The sequence below is a fragment of the Pieris brassicae genome, chromosome 5 (genome assembly GCF_905147105.1).
Source record: "Pieris brassicae chromosome 5, ilPieBrab1.1, whole genome shotgun sequence".
NCBI lineage: Eukaryota > Metazoa > Arthropoda > Insecta > Lepidoptera > Pieridae > Pieris > Pieris brassicae.
The window spans coordinates 18,778,573-18,796,507 of NC_059669.1; the positions used below are offsets into that span (position 1 = coordinate 18,778,573).

A 17,935-nucleotide genomic window follows, 5' to 3' on the forward strand; every position below is an offset into this window, starting at 1 on the left:
AGTTGCTATATTTCAGGCTCTGGCGAGGTGCCTCGTCAAGGCATTCGACACGAAAGATTTTATTTTAATTTGACGACGAAAAAAATACAATAAACTTGTGACGGTATGTTTTATAATACTTTATTTTCCTAAACATTTTCATTGTTCAGAATATTTTGTGTTTCATGAATGATCAGAGGAAAAGCTGGATCAAGAAGGCATAGTTTCACAAAATTCTTATAAGCTCCAGGCAATGGAAAATTGAATGATTCTGAAAAATAAAAGATTAAGTTTTAAATATTTTTTTGCTTTTCAAATGTTATTAAAACTATTATAAAAATGTAGAGGTACCATTGCTATTTTTTATGTTATTTAAAGCAGTTTGAAAGTGCTCATTAATATTGCGAAACTTCATATTTTTATTAATAAATCTCGTAGATTGATAATTTGAAATTGGGAAATGTTGACTCAATTGTCGTATAACACTAGAAGTATTCGCTTTTATTTGAAATTTTAGTTTTCGTACCTAAAAAAATAAATACTCATTTAATCTTAAAATTGGTGATTTAGATAATTAGCTATAACAATTTAGTTCTTATTCTGAAGGTATATCTTTATGGTTATTTAATAAGCGTAACTAAAAAAAGAGGAAACGTAATATTTTAATTTGAAATAATTATATATTTTCATGCTATCTCTTAATGTATTAAATATACATGATACTTTATTTGTTTCATATAACGATACATTTTGATTTAAAAAAAAGTGTTAAATCAATAAACTGAATGACAAGGACAAGTATTAAAAACATTTAAATATACTTTATTTTTCAACAAACATAGTATATATATATATAACAAAGAAACGCCATACCTTTTGAGAATTTTCGGAAACCATTAAAACTAAAACGTCATTTTTATATATCCCTTTAACTTTGCTATTCATATTGAATGTTTCAAAAATTGTATTATCTAAATCTGACGTAATAAGAAGTTGATCTATGTGTACATTCAAAAACACATCATTTGTTTTGGAATAGTTGGATATCCAATTTCCTCCGCGCCATAGCCGTAAATTGCAAATTGGGAATCCTTAAATTGATCATTAATCTTTTCATTCATATTTTTAAATAATTAAATCTATGGTGTACTTACTCTTACTCATTTTAAATGGATAAATTAACTTTATTAACAGAGACTTAAGTTTTATTTATTTAATAAAGGTGATCTTGATGGTCTTTAGATTAATGAGCACTGGTAATTAATGTAAATAACATAAAGTACTAATAATTAGTAGTAGTTAAATACTCCGCAGTACGATGAATATTGGCGCCTTTTTCATATTGCTTAAAATGTTAGTGACAGTCCTCAAATCTGCCAGCCGTCAAATACTAACACATTTGATTATAGATGTAAATGTCAGAACATGAAATTTAGATTTCAATTTACAAGAAACTATTTGCACTTGCCCAATAATGTTTGTTCTACCAAAATAAGCAGTATTAATATTTGTTTGTTTATATATGATTCAAAACTGTCTTTAATTAATCTAAGAATTGTTTGAAAATATATTAACAGGATAATTAAAATGGCTGGAACTTATTATTTTGTAATTGTTGGCCATTCTGATAACCCCATTTTTGAAATTGATTTTATACCAGTTACCAAAGAAGTAAAGGTATTAATATTTTTGATTTCTCAATAGGTGTTTTACCTAAGAGCTAATATACTCTTTTAATAATCTCCTAATAATTAGATAGAATAGATAGTTATGAAAAAAAGACTGATTAGCACATAGTATGATAATCAACAGATTTAGCTGGAATGTCTTCTCATTTTTCATACTACATGTCCTTATCTAAACTATTTCATAAATAGATTATAGATAGGTTTTTATTTTTTAAAAGGCAATACTTTTAATATATTACTATTAATAAAAAAAAATATTTAGGCAAGGACATTGAACTTCCTATTTAAGTTTTAGTATTATGAATAATTTGCAAAACCAAGTCATCTCCATTATAAATTTCAGAAGGAAGATAACAGACATCTAAACCAATTTATAGCCCATGCAGCCTTAGATTTGGTTGATGAACATATGTGGAAGGGTACAAGTACTTATCTTAAGTCTGTAGATAAGTTCAATCAGTGGTTTGTCTCTGCATTTGTTACAGCTAGCCAGGTTTGAATATTTTACGAATATAAATATTATATTGAATAGTGAATTATGGCTGTATTTTTTAAAAATATGTATATGTAGATAAGAAATTTATGAGAGTGAGTTCTGACCAATTTATAACTTTATTATTTGATACAAATCAGAGAATTCAAGATATTTATCAAAAAATTTCAGATGCGTTTTATAATGGTTCATGATGCCAGAAATGAAGATGGTATAAAAAATTTCTTCACAGATGTATATGAAGCATATATAAAACTTATGTTAAACCCATTTTACAAAGAAGACACAGTTATTACCTTCTCAGCATTTGAGAAGAGAGTGCAGTTACTTGGGAAGAAATACTTGACATAGCCCAAGTTTGATTTGAAGGGCTTTTTGTTGAAAGACTGAATTTATGTGACACTAAAATAAGGTGAATAGACAACTTCAGAGTGCAATGGTGACTCATACTTCCTACAAGTGCCCATAAAACAGATTTTTAGAATCATAACATAATTATTTTTAATCTATGTTGTTATTATTTGATTATATCATTATTTGCCTGGAAAGTTGTTTACTATTTTAAAGAAAAAGGTTGCTACTGGCCTTGTAATTTTATGATGTATGATATATAAATAGCTGGAATGCTGTAAAATGTTTAATCTATACTTATATTGTATCAGATAATTGTAATGTTAAGATTCAGAGATGTCACTTAGCACTAGATATGTTAAAATCTAATAGAATATCAAATATATTTAATTCTGAATCTTGGGGTTACTTAATAAAATATAATATTAAAATATATGTAAATTTAATTGGCAATATTTATAAACCAATTTTATTTATTCCTATAATAGTCCCCTTCAAAACAATTTCTTTAATTGTGAAATGACCATGATATCTTAGTTGTTGATAGTGTAATGTAATTGAAAAATATAAGTCACAAGTCATAGTGGTATGATTAATGACATTATTTAATTTCTATTACAAGTTTTTAATTCCAAACAATTTGAAGTCCAGAGTGATGTCAGAAACATAAAACTTTCCATAGTAGACTAACACAAAATTTGTTTATCATATTTTTTTAATATAAGCAAAATCTAAAATTATTATGATTAAATGAAGATATGTATTTTTTCTAAATTGATAATTAAAATATGTCAGGTAAGTTCAATTCCGGGTCTGGTAAGCTGTCAATGGAGAAATCATCTGTAACAATAAAACATATGTATTGTTTCTATTTCTTCTATTCTATTTATATCTGGGAGAAATCTTAAATAAACATCATTAACATTACTGATGTTTATTTACAGACAGTTAACATCAATGCAAAGTAAAACTAAGACTATCCCTAAATGAGATAAATTATTGTTGATATAGTTAAGCTCAGCTTTAACAAACTAATTTAACTCTCTTACCGGTATAGAAATCATCTTGATAGGAGCAGTTTAAATCCATAGTTGGTTTAGACATAGTGGGGGGTGGAGTATTTGGAGGAGTAAATATTGTTGGGATTTTTAACTCAGGCAGAGGTAAATAGTCTAACATATCGGTGTGAAAGTTATCTGAAAAAAAAATTTTTTATAGGTTTATGCTTATTCTAAGAGTATTGTTGTAAATCTTTATCTTTTATTCATTTTTACATATAGCAGTGTACATGTGTATACATAAATTATAAGTTCGAATTTTCATTCGGGTGCTTTGGTTAGTCACACTATTTCACTATTTCATCTAGTCACTGTTGGTTCTGATATAAATTTTAGGATAGCAATGTTATATGTGTACAATCTATATATGAATGAAAAATGAATTACCATATTTATTTGAAAATCCAGTAAACTGTATATCCATGAAGGAAGATAGTTCTTCTATGTAGGCATGGTCATTGTAAATCAAAGTTTCTACTTTAACTCTAGGTGTGGAAATCTGTTGAATTGGTGTACTCTGTAAGGCTTTTCCCTTGTTTGACATGAAAGACCTCTTGATGTTTGTTTCACCCTTCTTCATAGGTAAATTAGCTTCCATAGGTTTAAGAGGTCCGTTGGATACGGTTTTACCCATATTCTCTAAAAAAACAGAAAATGTCGTAACTACCCACATAAGAATGAAATAAAAATTTATAGATGATTGCTGTTTTACGTTTAAGATAATATTTGAGAGGTATAAAGAAGGTGAAATAGTAAACTTTACCCAATAACGCTAGCTAGATAGCTAGCTTGCTTACCAATTGACGATATCGGCTGACGAACAATACTTTTAATCGTCGATTTAGATGCATCACCAAAAATATCAAATAAGGAGTCCCCCATTGTTTTTAAGAAATAACAAATACTTTACGGTGAAAAATTCGAAATAGCGTAATTTCCAAAGCGAGATTTTAGACGACACTGCCGATTTAAATATTTATGAATTGAAAAATAACGAATAACGATCGCTTATTATCATTGACCAATAAACGTAAGCTGCAAGTAGACGGAAGTTCGCCAAAGACCACAGACCCAAGAATACAGGTAACGGGCAGATTTTTGGCCTATGATATGGATTGTCTTGTAATTTTTGCAGTAGCTGTGGTCCGTACTTCTTACTGAAAGCCAGCTTATATATATATATAACTAATTTTATCGAGTTTTACGTAATATTTATTTGACGGTTAACTTATTCCATATATATTTAAAATAATGAGATCATATCATTGTAACATATTAAAATATATTTGTTCACAACACTGTTGATTGACAAAGGAAAATAGACAGTTATCAGTTGTCACAAGCCTAAACAATTTTTTGATAAGCACTGAAGTCTTAACAGAAGTTAACACTTAACAGTGTTACACAGATTTTGTTCTAATGATAAATGATTCAATCGTTTAATAATCGTTTATATGAATTAAAACAAACATATATATAATAACAGTTCTTATAAAGAAAGGTGCCAAAACAGTTTTTTGTTTTAAAATAGTTTGTTTTTCTATTTACTACAACTTTAATAATATTTCAAACCCCTATCTCCGCAAACATAATTCTAAATAACTTTTAATCGTATTATTACTTGGTTATAGAAATGTCTAATTTAGAGGATAAGACTAACGGAGTTGGTTCGAATCCTCTCCAAAGATTGGCTTCATTGAAGGCGCCTCGTGATCTTCTTCTTGGTGGTGTTAAACCAAATAAAAAGGTGTTTACCCCAAACCTCAATGTTACAAGAAATAAAAACAAAGGGTAAATATATAATTGCCTCACACTTTAACTTTCATGTAATAGTGTTTTATATTATGGTTTTCTATATTACAGATCATGCATAGCAAATACTCGGGAACATAGGAAAGATGAAAGAAATAAAAGAAATAAAAAGAATGATAGAAATAAGAATTTCAAAAATGGACCAAACATTATTAAGTCCTCTGGGGTTTTCTCAGAAGGTATAATTTAACTAGAGGTTATTTTTTTTGAAGCACAATTTTTGTAATTCAACAATAAATAATCTTATAATTTCACTATCTACATATTGTACAATAATAAATAATATTATATGTATTATGTATATGCATTAGATATAATATTGCACTTGATTAAATTATTATAGTATAATAATCAATCTATAGGTATGGGTAGTGCTGAGCGGCATTCAAACCGTGCATCATATGGAAGGGATGTTAATGCAGCACCAACTTTACAAAAACCAACAATACGAGTGAAAGATGTCATAAAGGTTATTATTTTACAACTATATTTATAATACCAAAAATACACACTAGTGTAACTATTTGAACTTATAATTTTCCAATATGTGCTCCATTGTACAAAACTAATTTGTTTAATATTAGCACAAAGTTAGTTAAAATATGCACACACACCATATTATATTATACATATTACTATTTAGATTGATAAAGAGCTAGAAGATCAGAAAATAAAAGCAATTCTTAGTGAAGATGGAAAGGAAATAGAAGAAGCAGAAGATTTCAAGCAAGTTCTAGAAACAGATGCTCCTGTGAAACTACCGATGGACGATGGAGGTATGTAGGATTTGCAAATTTGTTTATTTAAATATATACAAAGTAAATAAAAATTAACTAGAGTCATGACAGCTGCTCTTTCAACCCCACTATATTAAATATTTGTTTTCTTTTAGGATGGTCAAGCAGTTCAATGAAAATTAAAAAGGAGGTAGTGATTAAACAGGAGCCAACTGATGATGGAGAAATGCGTAAGCTATTAATCAGTATAAACTTGTTTTAAAGAATACACAGTAAATAGCTGCGTATAAGAATACACAGTAATAGTCTTTACTAATTTTAGCAACTGTGCTTTATCACTCAACTGTTGTCGCTATTGACAGTGGGCGTAATGCTATGTAGAGTGTATCATTGGATGGAAGGCAAGCTAAACCAACCAAAGCCAATTGATTTCGACGCTTTAGCGAGTTCGTCGTTAAATCGAGGGACGTCACATGGCAATCGTAAATTGGCATTTATACTATTTTCGCATATTATATTTATTACTTACACTCGCACAAAAACTTATATGTTGCGCAGTATGATTGATCTAAAGTCTACACTTAGTTGTCTTTAACCTGGTACCTCTCAGCTGCTTCCCTTAGAAATTCTTTAAGTAAAGTAAGTTAAAAGATTGATCAATTCTGGTCTGACCAATCAAAGGTTACTTTGGAAGTGATTTGAACAGGATTGATTATAAGAGCTTTATAGCAATTTATTTTATATTTTCTGCATTGTATAATAATCTTTACGATAAAATAACAATGCGATTACGAGAATTCGAAGCAATAATTTACCAAAATGGTTTATCAAGAACCCGTGTCATCAATGATTCAATAAAATCCAGTTACAGTCGAGTTATGGAGTTTCAAGCGTTTTTAAATTTTACACAATTTTTTCTTATGATTTTTTTTTCAATAGAGACAGAACCAGAAGAGAAACCAATTCCAGATGTTAAGGATATATTTGAAGATATCAGTGTCGCCAACCTAATGAAAAGTGACAAGCCAACATTGATATTATTACAGGTGATTATTCTGACGTACCATATGAAACGTAAATATCGCAAGTCCCTGTGGAGCAACCAAGATGCTACAATTAGGCTACCTCTGCTTACAAATGGAAATCCTTTACTATGCATTATTTAGTTATTATTTTTTAAACAATGAGTAGGCTCAGAATTATACCCACACTTGTAAAAAATTAAATTTTTATGCTTTTTTTTAAATTAGACTCCATACGTCCACGAGCACCTGTAGCGATTAGAAATTCGAGGTTTGAAGTATTCGAGGTGGTCGCTGTCTAGGATTTGATGCCCTCTTTTTTGAAGGACATAAAATCGTATTAGTTAGAAAAAATTGCTTTAAAAATCGTTCTAACTAACACAATAAAGATTGTGTCTACATTTGTGTCTTACATTATAGTTATCGGATACATTGCCGGGTCGTGGAGGCAGCGGTGATGATGATAGGAAAAAAACAAGCAATCAACCTTCTAGTTCCAGCGAGGAGTCTGAACCCAAACCGGTACGCTTTAGTTGATAAGGCTTAGATGGCACTTAAGCTAGCAGCATATATATGTTTTATAGTAAAGTCAGAATTTTGTGCAATTTAGCAACTATTTTTCAAGAGAAACCAAAGTAAAAATGATTTTTCCCTGGTCATTAAGAGTGGCTAACTTCTTGGTCATGTGAGACTTCGACTGCTAAGCTCGGGGTATCCGGTTTCAGTCCTGGTTCTTTAGCAAATTTAAAGTAATTAAATTTGTTCTCCGCTTTAGTAGTCGAAAATTTAGTTTGCACTTTTTGACTTATTTTGCCTAATTATAGAATTTAAATTTATGATTTACAGCCATTGGACACAAAATGTCGTTTATCCGATTTAGAAGAAGGACGTATAGGAAAACTAAGAGTGCACCGCTCCGGTCGAGTAACACTTGCTCTTGGGAATACTATTTTTGAGGTATGTATTTAAATTGGGTTGGATTTAGAAATACGTCGCCTGAATTTGATGATACTGATTATGTAGGTATCTCGGAGGCTCTAAGTATAAAAAAAATTAAATTAAATTTTGTGTATTGTATTGAAATTCGTTAAACGAAACGTATATTTCATACTTTTTTCTTAATTATTATAATATTTCAAGCAGCGTGTATTTTAAAACATGTGAAACGAAACGCAAACCACTATTAATAATGTAGATTTTGACAGAAATTACACTGACAGCAGAGAGATTCAATCCGTTACTTTCAAGTTTACGTGGATGTGCTTCTGCGTTTATTTTATTTGAAACTTGGCTATATTTTACAATGTATATATATTACACTACAATTCATCTACATGTGAACTAGATTTTGGTTTGTTCGGTCCGCGTTTATGACAACATCAATTCAGCTAACCCAACTAATGTGTTACTACTCTGTTTTACTCCTTATATTTAGAGTGTTATCTTAAATGCGTAGGCGTGGAGGGCGAGCAGCCCTTGATAAAATACATATTCTTGATCAAATACATGTGCTTTGGTAAGCCAGGGTGGAGGGGCTCCATTTCCCGAGGCGCCGAAACTGTCCAAAAAACCTATTATTATCTATTGTTAGGTTACATTATATATATATATTTTTTTTAATAATTAAAATCCTAACCCTTGTATAATTTTAGGTGAGTTCTGGAACAAAAGCTTCCTTTTGCCAAGAAGTGGTATCTGTGAGTGTTGATGATAGAAGCCGTTCTGCTAGTATGATATCTTTGGGATCTTTACAACACAAGCTGAATGTCACACCAGATTGGCAGGCAATGTTTGATGAGATGGCTATTAAGTTGTAATTATTGTTTAGAGATACGTTAAGTTACGGTATTTTAAGGATTTGTAAATATATTGTTCACTGCTGACAATTTTTTTATAAACCCCTGATAACTTTAAGCTGATCTTAAAGAAAATTATTATATGTTCTAGGTTTTGACTTCTTCTTATCCGGTACACTCTTGATAGAGCGGTCGTGATCGCTATGTTGTAGTGGTATTAAACAGGGCATTAGGTCTTGACTATGCATTCTTAATCCTTTCATGTTGATATAATAATTCTTATAATTATAGTAGTTAATTTAAACTGTAATATGTATATCACACTGTTATGAACTGCCCTTTGATAGTTGTATATTGTTAATTATTTTAACTTTCTTTATAAATGAATTATAGGAAACCAAAATAGTAACAACCAAAACATAATGCACAGACTAGTCCTAGCAAGATATTGTTAATGATGTTTTGTACTAATGATATGAACTATTAAAAAAAACGTTTTAGATGCCTATAAATATTTATTAATGTAATGTAATAGTATAAATATTGAATAGATTAGTTTGCAGCTTCAACCTTTTTTTTATCTTCATATTCTATTTCTGTGTCTCTTCCTTCATAGATATTTCCTTTTGAGTCTATAGCAAAGTTGTAATCAATAGGATTTGCCAAAACATGTTCAATTGTTTCTTCTAAATTTTCACGTGTGACAAAAGTTGTACTCAATTCCTGAAATAAAATTAATTATTATTAATGGTATTATTATAACAAAAGTTAAGTAAACTCATCATAACAATCATCATATTTAAAAGATGATTTACAATTAATCCAAATTCAAGTGCTATCTATCTCTTATTATGCAATGCATCTAGTCTATTTGGGCAATGTAAATTAAAAACTGTACCTTTTCTTTCTTAATTTTTTCTGAAGCTCTTTCAATTCTCTCCTTTAATGCCTTGTCTTTAGCTTCCATCCTCAAAAGAGCGAATTCTTCCATAGCTTCGAGTTCCTTCTTTCGTCTCTCTTCTCGGTTAGAAGCTATTTGTTTGTTCCACTTATCATTGAGTTCTTCACATTTTAACCATTCGTCGGCTTCTAAACGTTGGGACATCTCCGATGTCGCACTTTCTAGAGATGATTTTTCTCGTACCCAGTCTTCAACATAAAACCTCCTAATAGCACGCATTTGTGTGTTATAAGCATTGTTTATTCGTCGCAATTCTAATCGTTCATCCTCGGATACTACAGGGCGTTTTGGAATTCGATATATTTTACTTTTAGCAACAGGGAGCCACCGAGGTTTTCGGTGAGCCTCAGCGTGTTGAATATACATAGGAAGTCCACGTTTTAATAAATACCGTTGAGATAGCATTTTATACAATAAACTGAAATGTTATTCTTTAAAAGGTATTATTTTTCTTCAACTTTTGGAAAACAACCTAAAATTTAAATTTACAAATATGTACCTTGTCATTTGTCAATGCCCTTGTTGAATGATTATGTATGTGTCGTTCGCGATTGATCGGTTCAAAAGAACCAGATCTTCAAATCCTCGCTAACGGATGGGTCACTTCGCTTCGTTCGCAATTCGCAATTCGTTCGCTTAATGAGGTCGCGACTCGCGGTGGGTCGTAGCGATCCATGAGAAACTGAGCTATGAAACGAAGTAACGAACAAACCAAGCGGGAGCCGACGATGCGGTATTTAAAATTTACGAGAGAGACAATCGAATATGATACTTAAATGTAGGTAAATCTATTTTATACTTTTAGTTTGCTTCTACTTAAGTTTAATAAGCTATTCTATGGGGGTACAAATAAGGTTCTATCTTCAATATAGGTCGCGGTTATATTATTTTAGAACTACTTGAACTAGCCGATATATTTTGAAAATTTACTTTTTTCTTTAAAACAAAAAAAGGTCCCATTTAAATTTTATATTTTAGTGCCATAGTGTCCTTTTGCGTGTTGATTGTTAACTTAGTGGCGCGTGAAAATAATTAATTACGAAAGTTTATCTTTTTTAAAATAATAACAAAATAAGTTTAGAGCTAATATTTATTAAGTAAGGTATTTCAACAATAATATTTGTAAAGTTTACGTAGGTAGTAGATACTAGGTAGGTACACTCTACTTAAATTAATTGAGGTAAATTAATAATTAACATGTGAAATGAATTTAATGCAAAATGATGCCAAGAAGTACGAAGTGAAAAGATAATATCAATCTTAACATTACTAACTAATAATAATATGTATTTTCAAATCTGACCCGAAACAACCCGAAACGATTCAGTTCGAAATGACCTTTGGTTCGTATGAACTATGAAATTGAATCAATCGTTTGATTGAACGGGTCGTACGAACCAGATCATTTTGTCAATGGGTCAGTATTGATTCAGATCTTTCAGATCGAGCGAACGACACATGCACACACATGAATGATATACTGGATTAAAGCTTTAACATCACAGATTACTAATTAGTTGCCTTAATTGTAAGTGAAATTAGAAATAGCTTATTCACACTCATGTGTTGTTTAACAAATGAGTTACAGTTTACGATAACCACGAACAAAGAACTTGAGTGTGAATTAAGATTAGATTTACTCGTACACATATTGCGTCACATTACGTAGAACAGTGAAGACCGTTTCATGTATTTCTAGTCTTCGATGTATTAATAATAATTAAGTTCTAATGATTTTAGTTTATCTTTCAATTTTCACAAACGAAATAATTTAAGGATCAAAAAGTATATTTTAGATAATATGCTTGAGTCGCCTTTGACTTCATACTTTTATCTATTGCGTAAAACTTGACTAGTGTTTTTACTTTCTTAGTCTATCCTTTATTTGCGGTAGTCTGTGGCCCAGTGTTTACTATTGTTTCGTGATTTGTTTAAATTTTTCTTATGACGGACTGTTTTGATTTTCCTCCTGGCTGTTTGCGTGCTTTATAGCTGTTTTTACTTTAATATTTATACCAAATAAAAATCTTGAATGAATGAAAAAATAATCCAATAATATGATAAAAATAGCTGCTTTAAATGACGAATCCGAAGAGGATAGCGGTTCTGAAGAAGAAGTCTCGCGAGAAGCATTAGAGCAAATAGCATTACAACAATACACTAAAGCTTTAGATTTACAGAGAAAAGGGAGTCTAAATGATGCAACACAACTGCTTAAAGATTTATTGGAAACTGAATTATTGTATGATGTTAAAAAACCAGTGCAAGGCGAGAAAGTAAGTGGACCGCTATTCAATTTAAAGTATTTGTGTTATAAAAACCTAGCCTCTATGCTGAGTATGGCTGGTCAGGTGGATGCAGCTATTGAAGCTTATACTTGTGCTACAGAGCTAGATGATACAGATTTGACACTCTGGTATCGTTTTGGTTTAGTATGTTTCAAAGCGCAACGTTACGAATGTGCACTATATGCTTTTGAACGTGGTGAAGATATTAATCCCCGCCATTGGCCCTGTATTGATAAAATAGTTACACTTTTACTTGGTATGGACATGAAAGAACAGTGTATAGCTGTTATACATGATGCCCTTAAATTAGATGCATGTTACCTTCGAGGAATTGCATATAGAAAACATATTTATACTGTTTATCGCCATATGAAGGAATATATGGAGTATTTAAACCCAATTTATAAGTGGGATGAAAAAGATGATGAACCTATTAATGAAGAAATTGCAAAAAAACTCATTAAAGAAGCAGAAGAAATATATGATTCATTTATAGAACAACAGCGAGCACAAAAGGAAATAAATAAAATGCCAAATTTAGTTTTACAAAAACCAATAAATAGGTTTACTTGGGAGTCAGTAGGTGAGTCCTTAGTACATATGCATAAGTACATATCTGAGAATGGACTTAGCCATGCAGCATTTGTAGAATTAGTTTTTAACCAGGAAGTCCAACAGAAAAAGATGGAAATTTGTGAAGATCACCATGAGAGTGATAGCGACAAGGTAGAGTCTAAACCAGAGGAAGTTGATGAAAAACCAGTTGAAATAGTCTCCTCAGAAAATGAAATGAATGATATGTCTGATAAAGAAAAACCAGTAACAGATAGTGAAAAAGTAGAAAGTGATATTGAAATGGTAAATACAGAACAGTTAGAAACAGCACCTGAACATAAAGAACCAAAAAAAACTCGTGGGCGCAGACGGGGGAGTGCACTTAGTTTTTTGGAGCAATGGGAGTGGTGTACAAAACGCAGATCTAGTCGAAAAAAAAACTCGAATAAACAAGATAACATTTATGATATTCTTCGACGGATGGTTCCTTTGAATTTAGAGACTGACAATATTAAGAACAATGATAATCCAAGTGACGAACCATCTTTAGTTAACTTGGAAAATTTGTTTGAGGGAAAAGAAGAATCTGAAATAGTAAGTTATTTTAATTCAGAGGAGGAAGAAAGAGATGTAAAAGAATTTATTAAGAAATATATGGAACAAAAGAGGGATATGATAGACATGCTGAAGGATTATGTGAAAATACTTTCACAAAAATGGAAAATGAAGTGGCCAAGAGATTTGTCCAAATTTTTTGTACAAGCAAATGAATGTTACAACAATCATATTGAAATACCTGCTTGTACTGATGACAATATTGAAGATTTATTGCACTACACAGCTGCCAATCTCCTAGTTGAAGAGTTTGTTGTAAATGATAAATTAACAACTACTGATGAAAAAGTAACACATAGCTTAAGTGTAATAGATAACATAGAATTTATTCTTTCATTTAAACCTGAAATTTATGGAAGCACTGAATGTTTAGAAGTAATATTAAGACAACTGTGGCTCAAAATGCACATTTACATTATAAACAAAGAAGAAAATTTTGCCTTGGACTGTTTATATCAACTATCAGAAGAGTTTGAAGCTATGGGTGAACATAAAAACTCATACCATTTACATATCATTAACTTCAGGTTTAAACCAATAATAAATAAATATGAAGTTTTGGAGTACATAAAGTTTTTGGAAAGAAACAAAAAGCTGTCCACTGTCAATGATCTATTTAAACGAAATTGCCACGAAGAAGTTTTAGCTATAATTATAGATTCATTTGAACACTGCAGAACCTTAGCAAAAGAACAAGAAAGTGAAATGTCACTTGATTTTGCTGTCCAACTGTCATTCATATTAGACTCTTATTGGGCATTGGAAAAAGTTGGTGATTGTTTAAGATGGTCTTTTATATGCTTGCACGAAGCTTTAAAGCATTATTTCCGATTTCCTTCTGGCTCTCCAGATTATGCGAAATGGACTCTGGCCGTGGTTAAAATATTAAGTTGTATGGAACATCTCTTATCATCAGAGGGCTTTGCATGCTTAGATGCCATTTCGCCTAGAGAAATGAGTCAAGGGCTTGAAGATCTTATAAGAATAATTGGTCATCAAATGGAAACAAAAACATCTGATATGCCATTAAATACAGTTTCTCCTTGGATAATAATGCATTATATACTGCAAAGAGAAGAAGATCAAGGAAGAGGTAGACCAGTGGATGAATCTGACAAGTCCTTAGATGAGGAAATTTCAAACCCTCTTATGGTGCTATTTATTGCTCACGAAAAACTAGGTAGTAAAGGTTGGTGCGATAATTCAAATGGGAAGCTTTTATATTTTATCTTAGATACAGTGGTTCCGTTATTGCGTTCTCCGGCATTGTCTAAGTCATTAGAAACAATATGTCAATATATGGAACAGTGTGTTTATTGCCTTTATGGACATCCGGCAAATCGAAAAAACAAAGTTAAATATGTGGAAATACATAATAATATTTCACCTCATACATTAGATTGGGTCAGAGCTCAACAACTGTACGAAATCTTTCGCCCACCTATCCTCCCTGCTTTAGAAGGAAAATTAACTGGTATAACTGCGGATATAGAAACATTGTTCCATCGTATTTTAGGATTGTTGCCTAACGAATGTGACCCGCAAAAATATGTTCCTGACTTGGAAAAATATATTAAAGGCATTGATCCTAAATTGCCTTTGTTTGCCCCACTTTTGCCTTTTAAAATTAAGGATATATATTTTTTGCTCGGAGACTATTATTTCAAGAAAGAAGAGGGTAAACTTGCTGTAAAATACAACATGTTAGATGTTATAATCAATAAAAATAGATTAGAATCGTGGGCAGAAATATCGCTTGCCAAGGCAGTTAACCTAGAAAGGGTGTTAAATTCATGTAAGAATCTGAATAACGAAAAAGAATTCTTAAACCCTGCTAAAAGTACGATACGTTGTTTCAAGAGATCTTTAGAAATCGATCCTTATCACTGTAATTTATGGATAGAATATGGAAATTTTGTTTATTCCGTACATTCTTTCGTCTCTAGGTTGCTAAAGCAAGCTAGTGAATCGTTAAGCATGGAAGATTTTGAAGCTCTAGAAAGACAAAAAGAAAATTTACTTGATACCACACAGAAATGTTTTACGAATGCACTTGATCTTAATAATAGTGTCGAAAATGAAAAGGCAAATGAAGACTCTTGGCTATTATATTACATGTTAGGAAAAGTAGCAGAAAAGCAAAATAAACCTCCATCGATTTACTTAAACTATTATATGAAAGGTGTTAAGAGTCTGCGGGAGGTGGACGCTACATATCCTTTGAAAATTAACTATAGTTCACCTACCCAATTGTGCATAGAAGTTTTGGAGTTACACTATAGAATTCACGCGTCTATCCTTAAATATATAGAACAACATGAAAATAAACCTATACCCACATCAGTAGGTAAAGTATTTTTAAATTGTATTGAGGAATGGCAACAAGGCCCTTTTACTGGTAAAGCAAAGAAAGAAAATGCTGAAACTAAGTCTGAAGAAACTTCTGTTCAAGCTGCGAACATTTTAAAACGGTCTATTAGTGACGCAGGAGAAGAAGATAATCAAGAAGCTAAGAAACTTAAGTTAGAATCTGCTGCTGCAAAAGTTAGACGGTCAGCTTCCTACGACACGGAGCGTATTAAAGATGTTCAACAAACTAACTTTAATTGCTCTGAAAGAAAAGTAACTGATACAGAAACGAAAAGCAACGTTGACGTTATAAAAGAAATTCAAAATAACGACGAAAGAGATAAGACTGAGCAAGGCAATGCTGCTCAAGAAAATGTTGAAAAAGACAGCGATTTGGAAAAAAAGGAAGTTAGCTCGAGCTCATCGTCTTCATCATCCGACTCAAGCAGCAGTGAATCTTCATCAGACAGTTCTGATTCAGCAAGAGTAAGTGAGTCTTCTAGTAAGTCCTCAAATGAAACCAAGCCAATAACCGAGGAAGAAATTATGAAAATAGTGTCAGGATGTCTAGATGCTTTAGAAGACTGTGCGAGTCGGTTTCCACCACATTATAAAGCCATTTATAGGCTTGCTCATTACCACTTCTATTACAAAAAGGGTAAGGATATAGAAAGATGCCGCGATTTAATGCTATCTTCTTTTACATCACGATCAGGCCAAAAGTTAGGTGGTTTATTTAGTGAAAAAAAGACAAATAACTTTTTTAATAATATATGGAAAATCCCATTAAACGAAGTTGATAGAGGTGGTAGTTTTGCTTTCCACATGAATCGGTCGGTTCTTCTTACCATGGAAATTCTAAAAGAAATTGACGATCACAAAACATTACTAGATTTGAGTATTCATTTACAACGAATACCTGAACCAGATAAAAAGTATTTACGGGATTCAGATAGAGAGGATCTGGCGCAACAAGCATTCTCGTTATGTGTTCAGGCCCTTAAAGGGCAGTTGGTTAAATTTAGCCAACAACCAGATATTAAAAGTAATGAAGTTGAACGTCAAGCATTGAAAAGTTTGATGTTAGATATTTATCGTTCATATCAAAAGGTGCAAAAACAACCTCTTTCAAAACAATTCGTTAACTTATTAATTGATGCGTACAAACTTATAACGACTACTCCAATAAATGAAAGTATGAATTTGGTGGACTTGAGTATGAAATACTGTCAGTCTATGAATTTGGCCCTAAAGCAGCAGGCCCTTGCTCAAGCAAATTTGGACAAAACGCAGACACAGAAGAAACAAACTGCAAAATCTACTGAATGTAGCAAAATCACGCCCACATTAATCCCAACGTCTCAGTCCAAGTCTGAACAGAAACCTCAGCCAACTGCTACGTTAACTACTGCGGTACCCAAGCTCCCATCCCTTGACATCACAGCATCTTTCCAAGACTATATGCCAATGTTAGCTGAAACTATGCTCTCCCAACAAAGAGCTGCTCTATCATATCTCAGCAACATGAGCGCCCTCGCAAACTTTACTTCACTGCCAAACCCATTGCAATTTTCCGCTCAAAACTCATTTCAAGCCGAGTTTTATAGGCAATTTCTTAGTCAAGGGCTGTCTTCATTTAATCCACCTCCGACAAAAAAGCAAAAGCGGGCCCCAAAACCCACATCCAGCCGTTTAACAACATCACTACCGAAGCACAAGTTTACATCCACTGTGACCAAGGCAACATCAACGCCGGTTATAACAAGTATGACGAAATCAGCAACAACGTCTTTAACGCCCAGTATGGGGACAGTTTTACAAACTTTGCCTGCTTCTATGACCGCAAATTTACCAAGCTACGCAGCATCTAAAACAAATAGTTTGCCATCATCTCAATTACCGTCTGTCTCATTAAAGACAACCGTACATACAAAGCCAGTGTCCAATCAGGTCAGCCCAGGAAAAACGTTGCAGGAGAAATTAGCAGAGCGTCAAAAAAATATTCCGGTGTCTAAAGCTTCAATCGATATAAGTGCCTCTATAAGTCGGTTGCCATCTTCGCTTACAATAACTAAAACTTCCAAATCTGGACCTAAAAAACCAGAGGTTAAGAAAAGTATTTCATTCCACGAGTCAAAACCGAAGGTGGATGATGAAATTATAGTATTAGATGATGATGATTAATAATTTGTTAATATTTATACTTTAATAAAAACAAAGACTTTTACTTT

At 31.8% G+C, this 17,935-nt stretch overlaps 5 protein-coding genes and 1 long non-coding RNA gene across 6 annotated transcripts; 3 read left to right on the forward strand and 3 right to left on the reverse strand.

Moving 5' to 3' along the window:
• Positions 1-103: 103 nt before the first annotated feature.
• On the reverse strand, positions 104-1,061 carry LOC123709646. Its single transcript, XR_006753744.1, has 3 exons — positions 853-1,061; positions 331-505; positions 104-250 (listed from the first exon to the last, which is right to left on the reverse strand). It is a non-coding gene; the product is annotated as an uncharacterized LOC123709646 (long non-coding RNA).
• A 373-nt stretch (positions 1,062-1,434) lies between these two features.
• LOC123709773 (trafficking protein particle complex subunit 2) lies at positions 1,435-2,743 on the forward strand. Its single transcript, XM_045661313.1, has 3 exons — positions 1,435-1,656; positions 2,011-2,160; positions 2,332-2,743. Exons 1-3 carry the CDS (start codon positions 1,567-1,569, stop codon positions 2,509-2,511), a joined length of 420 nt encoding a protein of 139 aa, XP_045517269.1. The 5' UTR covers positions 1,435-1,566; the 3' UTR covers positions 2,512-2,743.
• A 349-nt stretch (positions 2,744-3,092) lies between these two features.
• LOC123709740 lies at positions 3,093-4,601 on the reverse strand. The gene is made up of 4 exons (XM_045661266.1): positions 4,367-4,601; positions 3,957-4,208; positions 3,561-3,707; positions 3,093-3,351 (listed from the first exon to the last, which is right to left on the reverse strand). The coding sequence occupies exons 1-4, from the start codon at positions 4,449-4,451 to the stop codon at positions 3,293-3,295; spliced, it is 543 nt and encodes a 180-aa protein (XP_045517222.1). The 5' UTR covers positions 4,452-4,601; the 3' UTR covers positions 3,093-3,292.
• Positions 4,602-4,915: 314 nt separating this feature from the next.
• Positions 4,916-9,023, forward strand: LOC123710244 (DNA-directed RNA polymerase III subunit RPC4). Its single transcript, XM_045662026.1, has 10 exons — positions 4,916-5,070; positions 5,201-5,360; positions 5,433-5,560; positions 5,744-5,850; positions 6,025-6,157; positions 6,274-6,348; positions 7,058-7,164; positions 7,561-7,662; positions 7,987-8,097; positions 8,793-9,023. Exons 2-10 carry the CDS (start codon positions 5,203-5,205, stop codon positions 8,955-8,957), a joined length of 1,086 nt encoding a protein of 361 aa, XP_045517982.1. The 5' UTR covers positions 4,916-5,070; positions 5,201-5,202; the 3' UTR covers positions 8,958-9,023.
• A 424-nt stretch (positions 9,024-9,447) lies between these two features.
• On the reverse strand, positions 9,448-10,392 carry LOC123710245 (probable 28S ribosomal protein S26, mitochondrial). The gene is made up of 2 exons (XM_045662027.1): positions 9,835-10,392; positions 9,448-9,659 (listed from the first exon to the last, which is right to left on the reverse strand). The coding sequence occupies exons 1-2, from the start codon at positions 10,300-10,302 to the stop codon at positions 9,489-9,491; spliced, it is 639 nt and encodes a 212-aa protein (XP_045517983.1). The 5' UTR covers positions 10,303-10,392; the 3' UTR covers positions 9,448-9,488.
• Positions 10,393-11,654: 1,262 nt separating this feature from the next.
• Positions 11,655-17,931, forward strand: LOC123710497 (calcineurin-binding protein cabin-1-like). Its single transcript, XM_045662476.1, has one exon. The coding sequence runs from the start codon at positions 11,955-11,957 to the stop codon at positions 17,886-17,888; it is 5,934 nt and encodes a 1,977-aa protein (XP_045518432.1). The 5' UTR covers positions 11,655-11,954; the 3' UTR covers positions 17,889-17,931.
• Positions 17,932-17,935: the final 4 nt, after the last annotated feature.

Excerpts from the sequence above, each read along its gene's own strand:
- LOC123709773 (XM_045661313.1), top strand. The coding sequence starts at position 1,567 with ATGGCTGGAACTTATTATTTTGTAATTGTTGGCCATTCTGATAACCCC. Across the intron at positions 1,657-2,010 it reads CAGTTACCAAAGAAGTAAAG|AAGGAAGATAACAGACATCT; the intron begins GTATTAATATTT and ends TATAAATTTCAG. Across the intron at positions 2,161-2,331 it reads CATTTGTTACAGCTAGCCAG|ATGCGTTTTATAATGGTTCA; the intron begins GTTTGAATATTT and ends AAAAAATTTCAG.
- LOC123709740 (XM_045661266.1), bottom strand. The coding sequence starts at position 4,451 with ATGGGGGACTCCTTATTTGATATTTTTGGTGATGCATCTAAATCGACG. Across the intron at positions 4,209-4,366 it reads TCAGCCGATATCGTCAATTG|AGAATATGGGTAAAACCGTA; the intron begins GTAAGCAAGCTA and ends CTGTTTTTTTAG. Across the intron at positions 3,352-3,560 it reads TCAAGATGATTTCTATACCG|ATGATTTCTCCATTGACAGC; the intron begins GTAAGAGAGTTA and ends TTATTGTTACAG.
- LOC123710244 (XM_045662026.1), top strand. The coding sequence starts at position 5,203 with ATGTCTAATTTAGAGGATAAGACTAACGGAGTTGGTTCGAATCCTCTC. Across the intron at positions 5,851-6,024 it reads GAGTGAAAGATGTCATAAAG|ATTGATAAAGAGCTAGAAGA; the intron begins GTTATTATTTTA and ends ATTACTATTTAG. Across the intron at positions 7,663-7,986 it reads AGGAGTCTGAACCCAAACCG|CCATTGGACACAAAATGTCG; the intron begins GTACGCTTTAGT and ends TATGATTTACAG.
- LOC123710245 (XM_045662027.1), bottom strand. The coding sequence starts at position 10,302 with ATGCTATCTCAACGGTATTTATTAAAACGTGGACTTCCTATGTATATT. Across the intron at positions 9,660-9,834 it reads AAAAAATTAAGAAAGAAAAG|GAATTGAGTACAACTTTTGT; the intron begins GTACAGTTTTTA and ends ATTTTATTTCAG.
- LOC123710497 (XM_045662476.1), top strand. The coding sequence starts at position 11,955 with ATGATAAAAATAGCTGCTTTAAATGACGAATCCGAAGAGGATAGCGGT.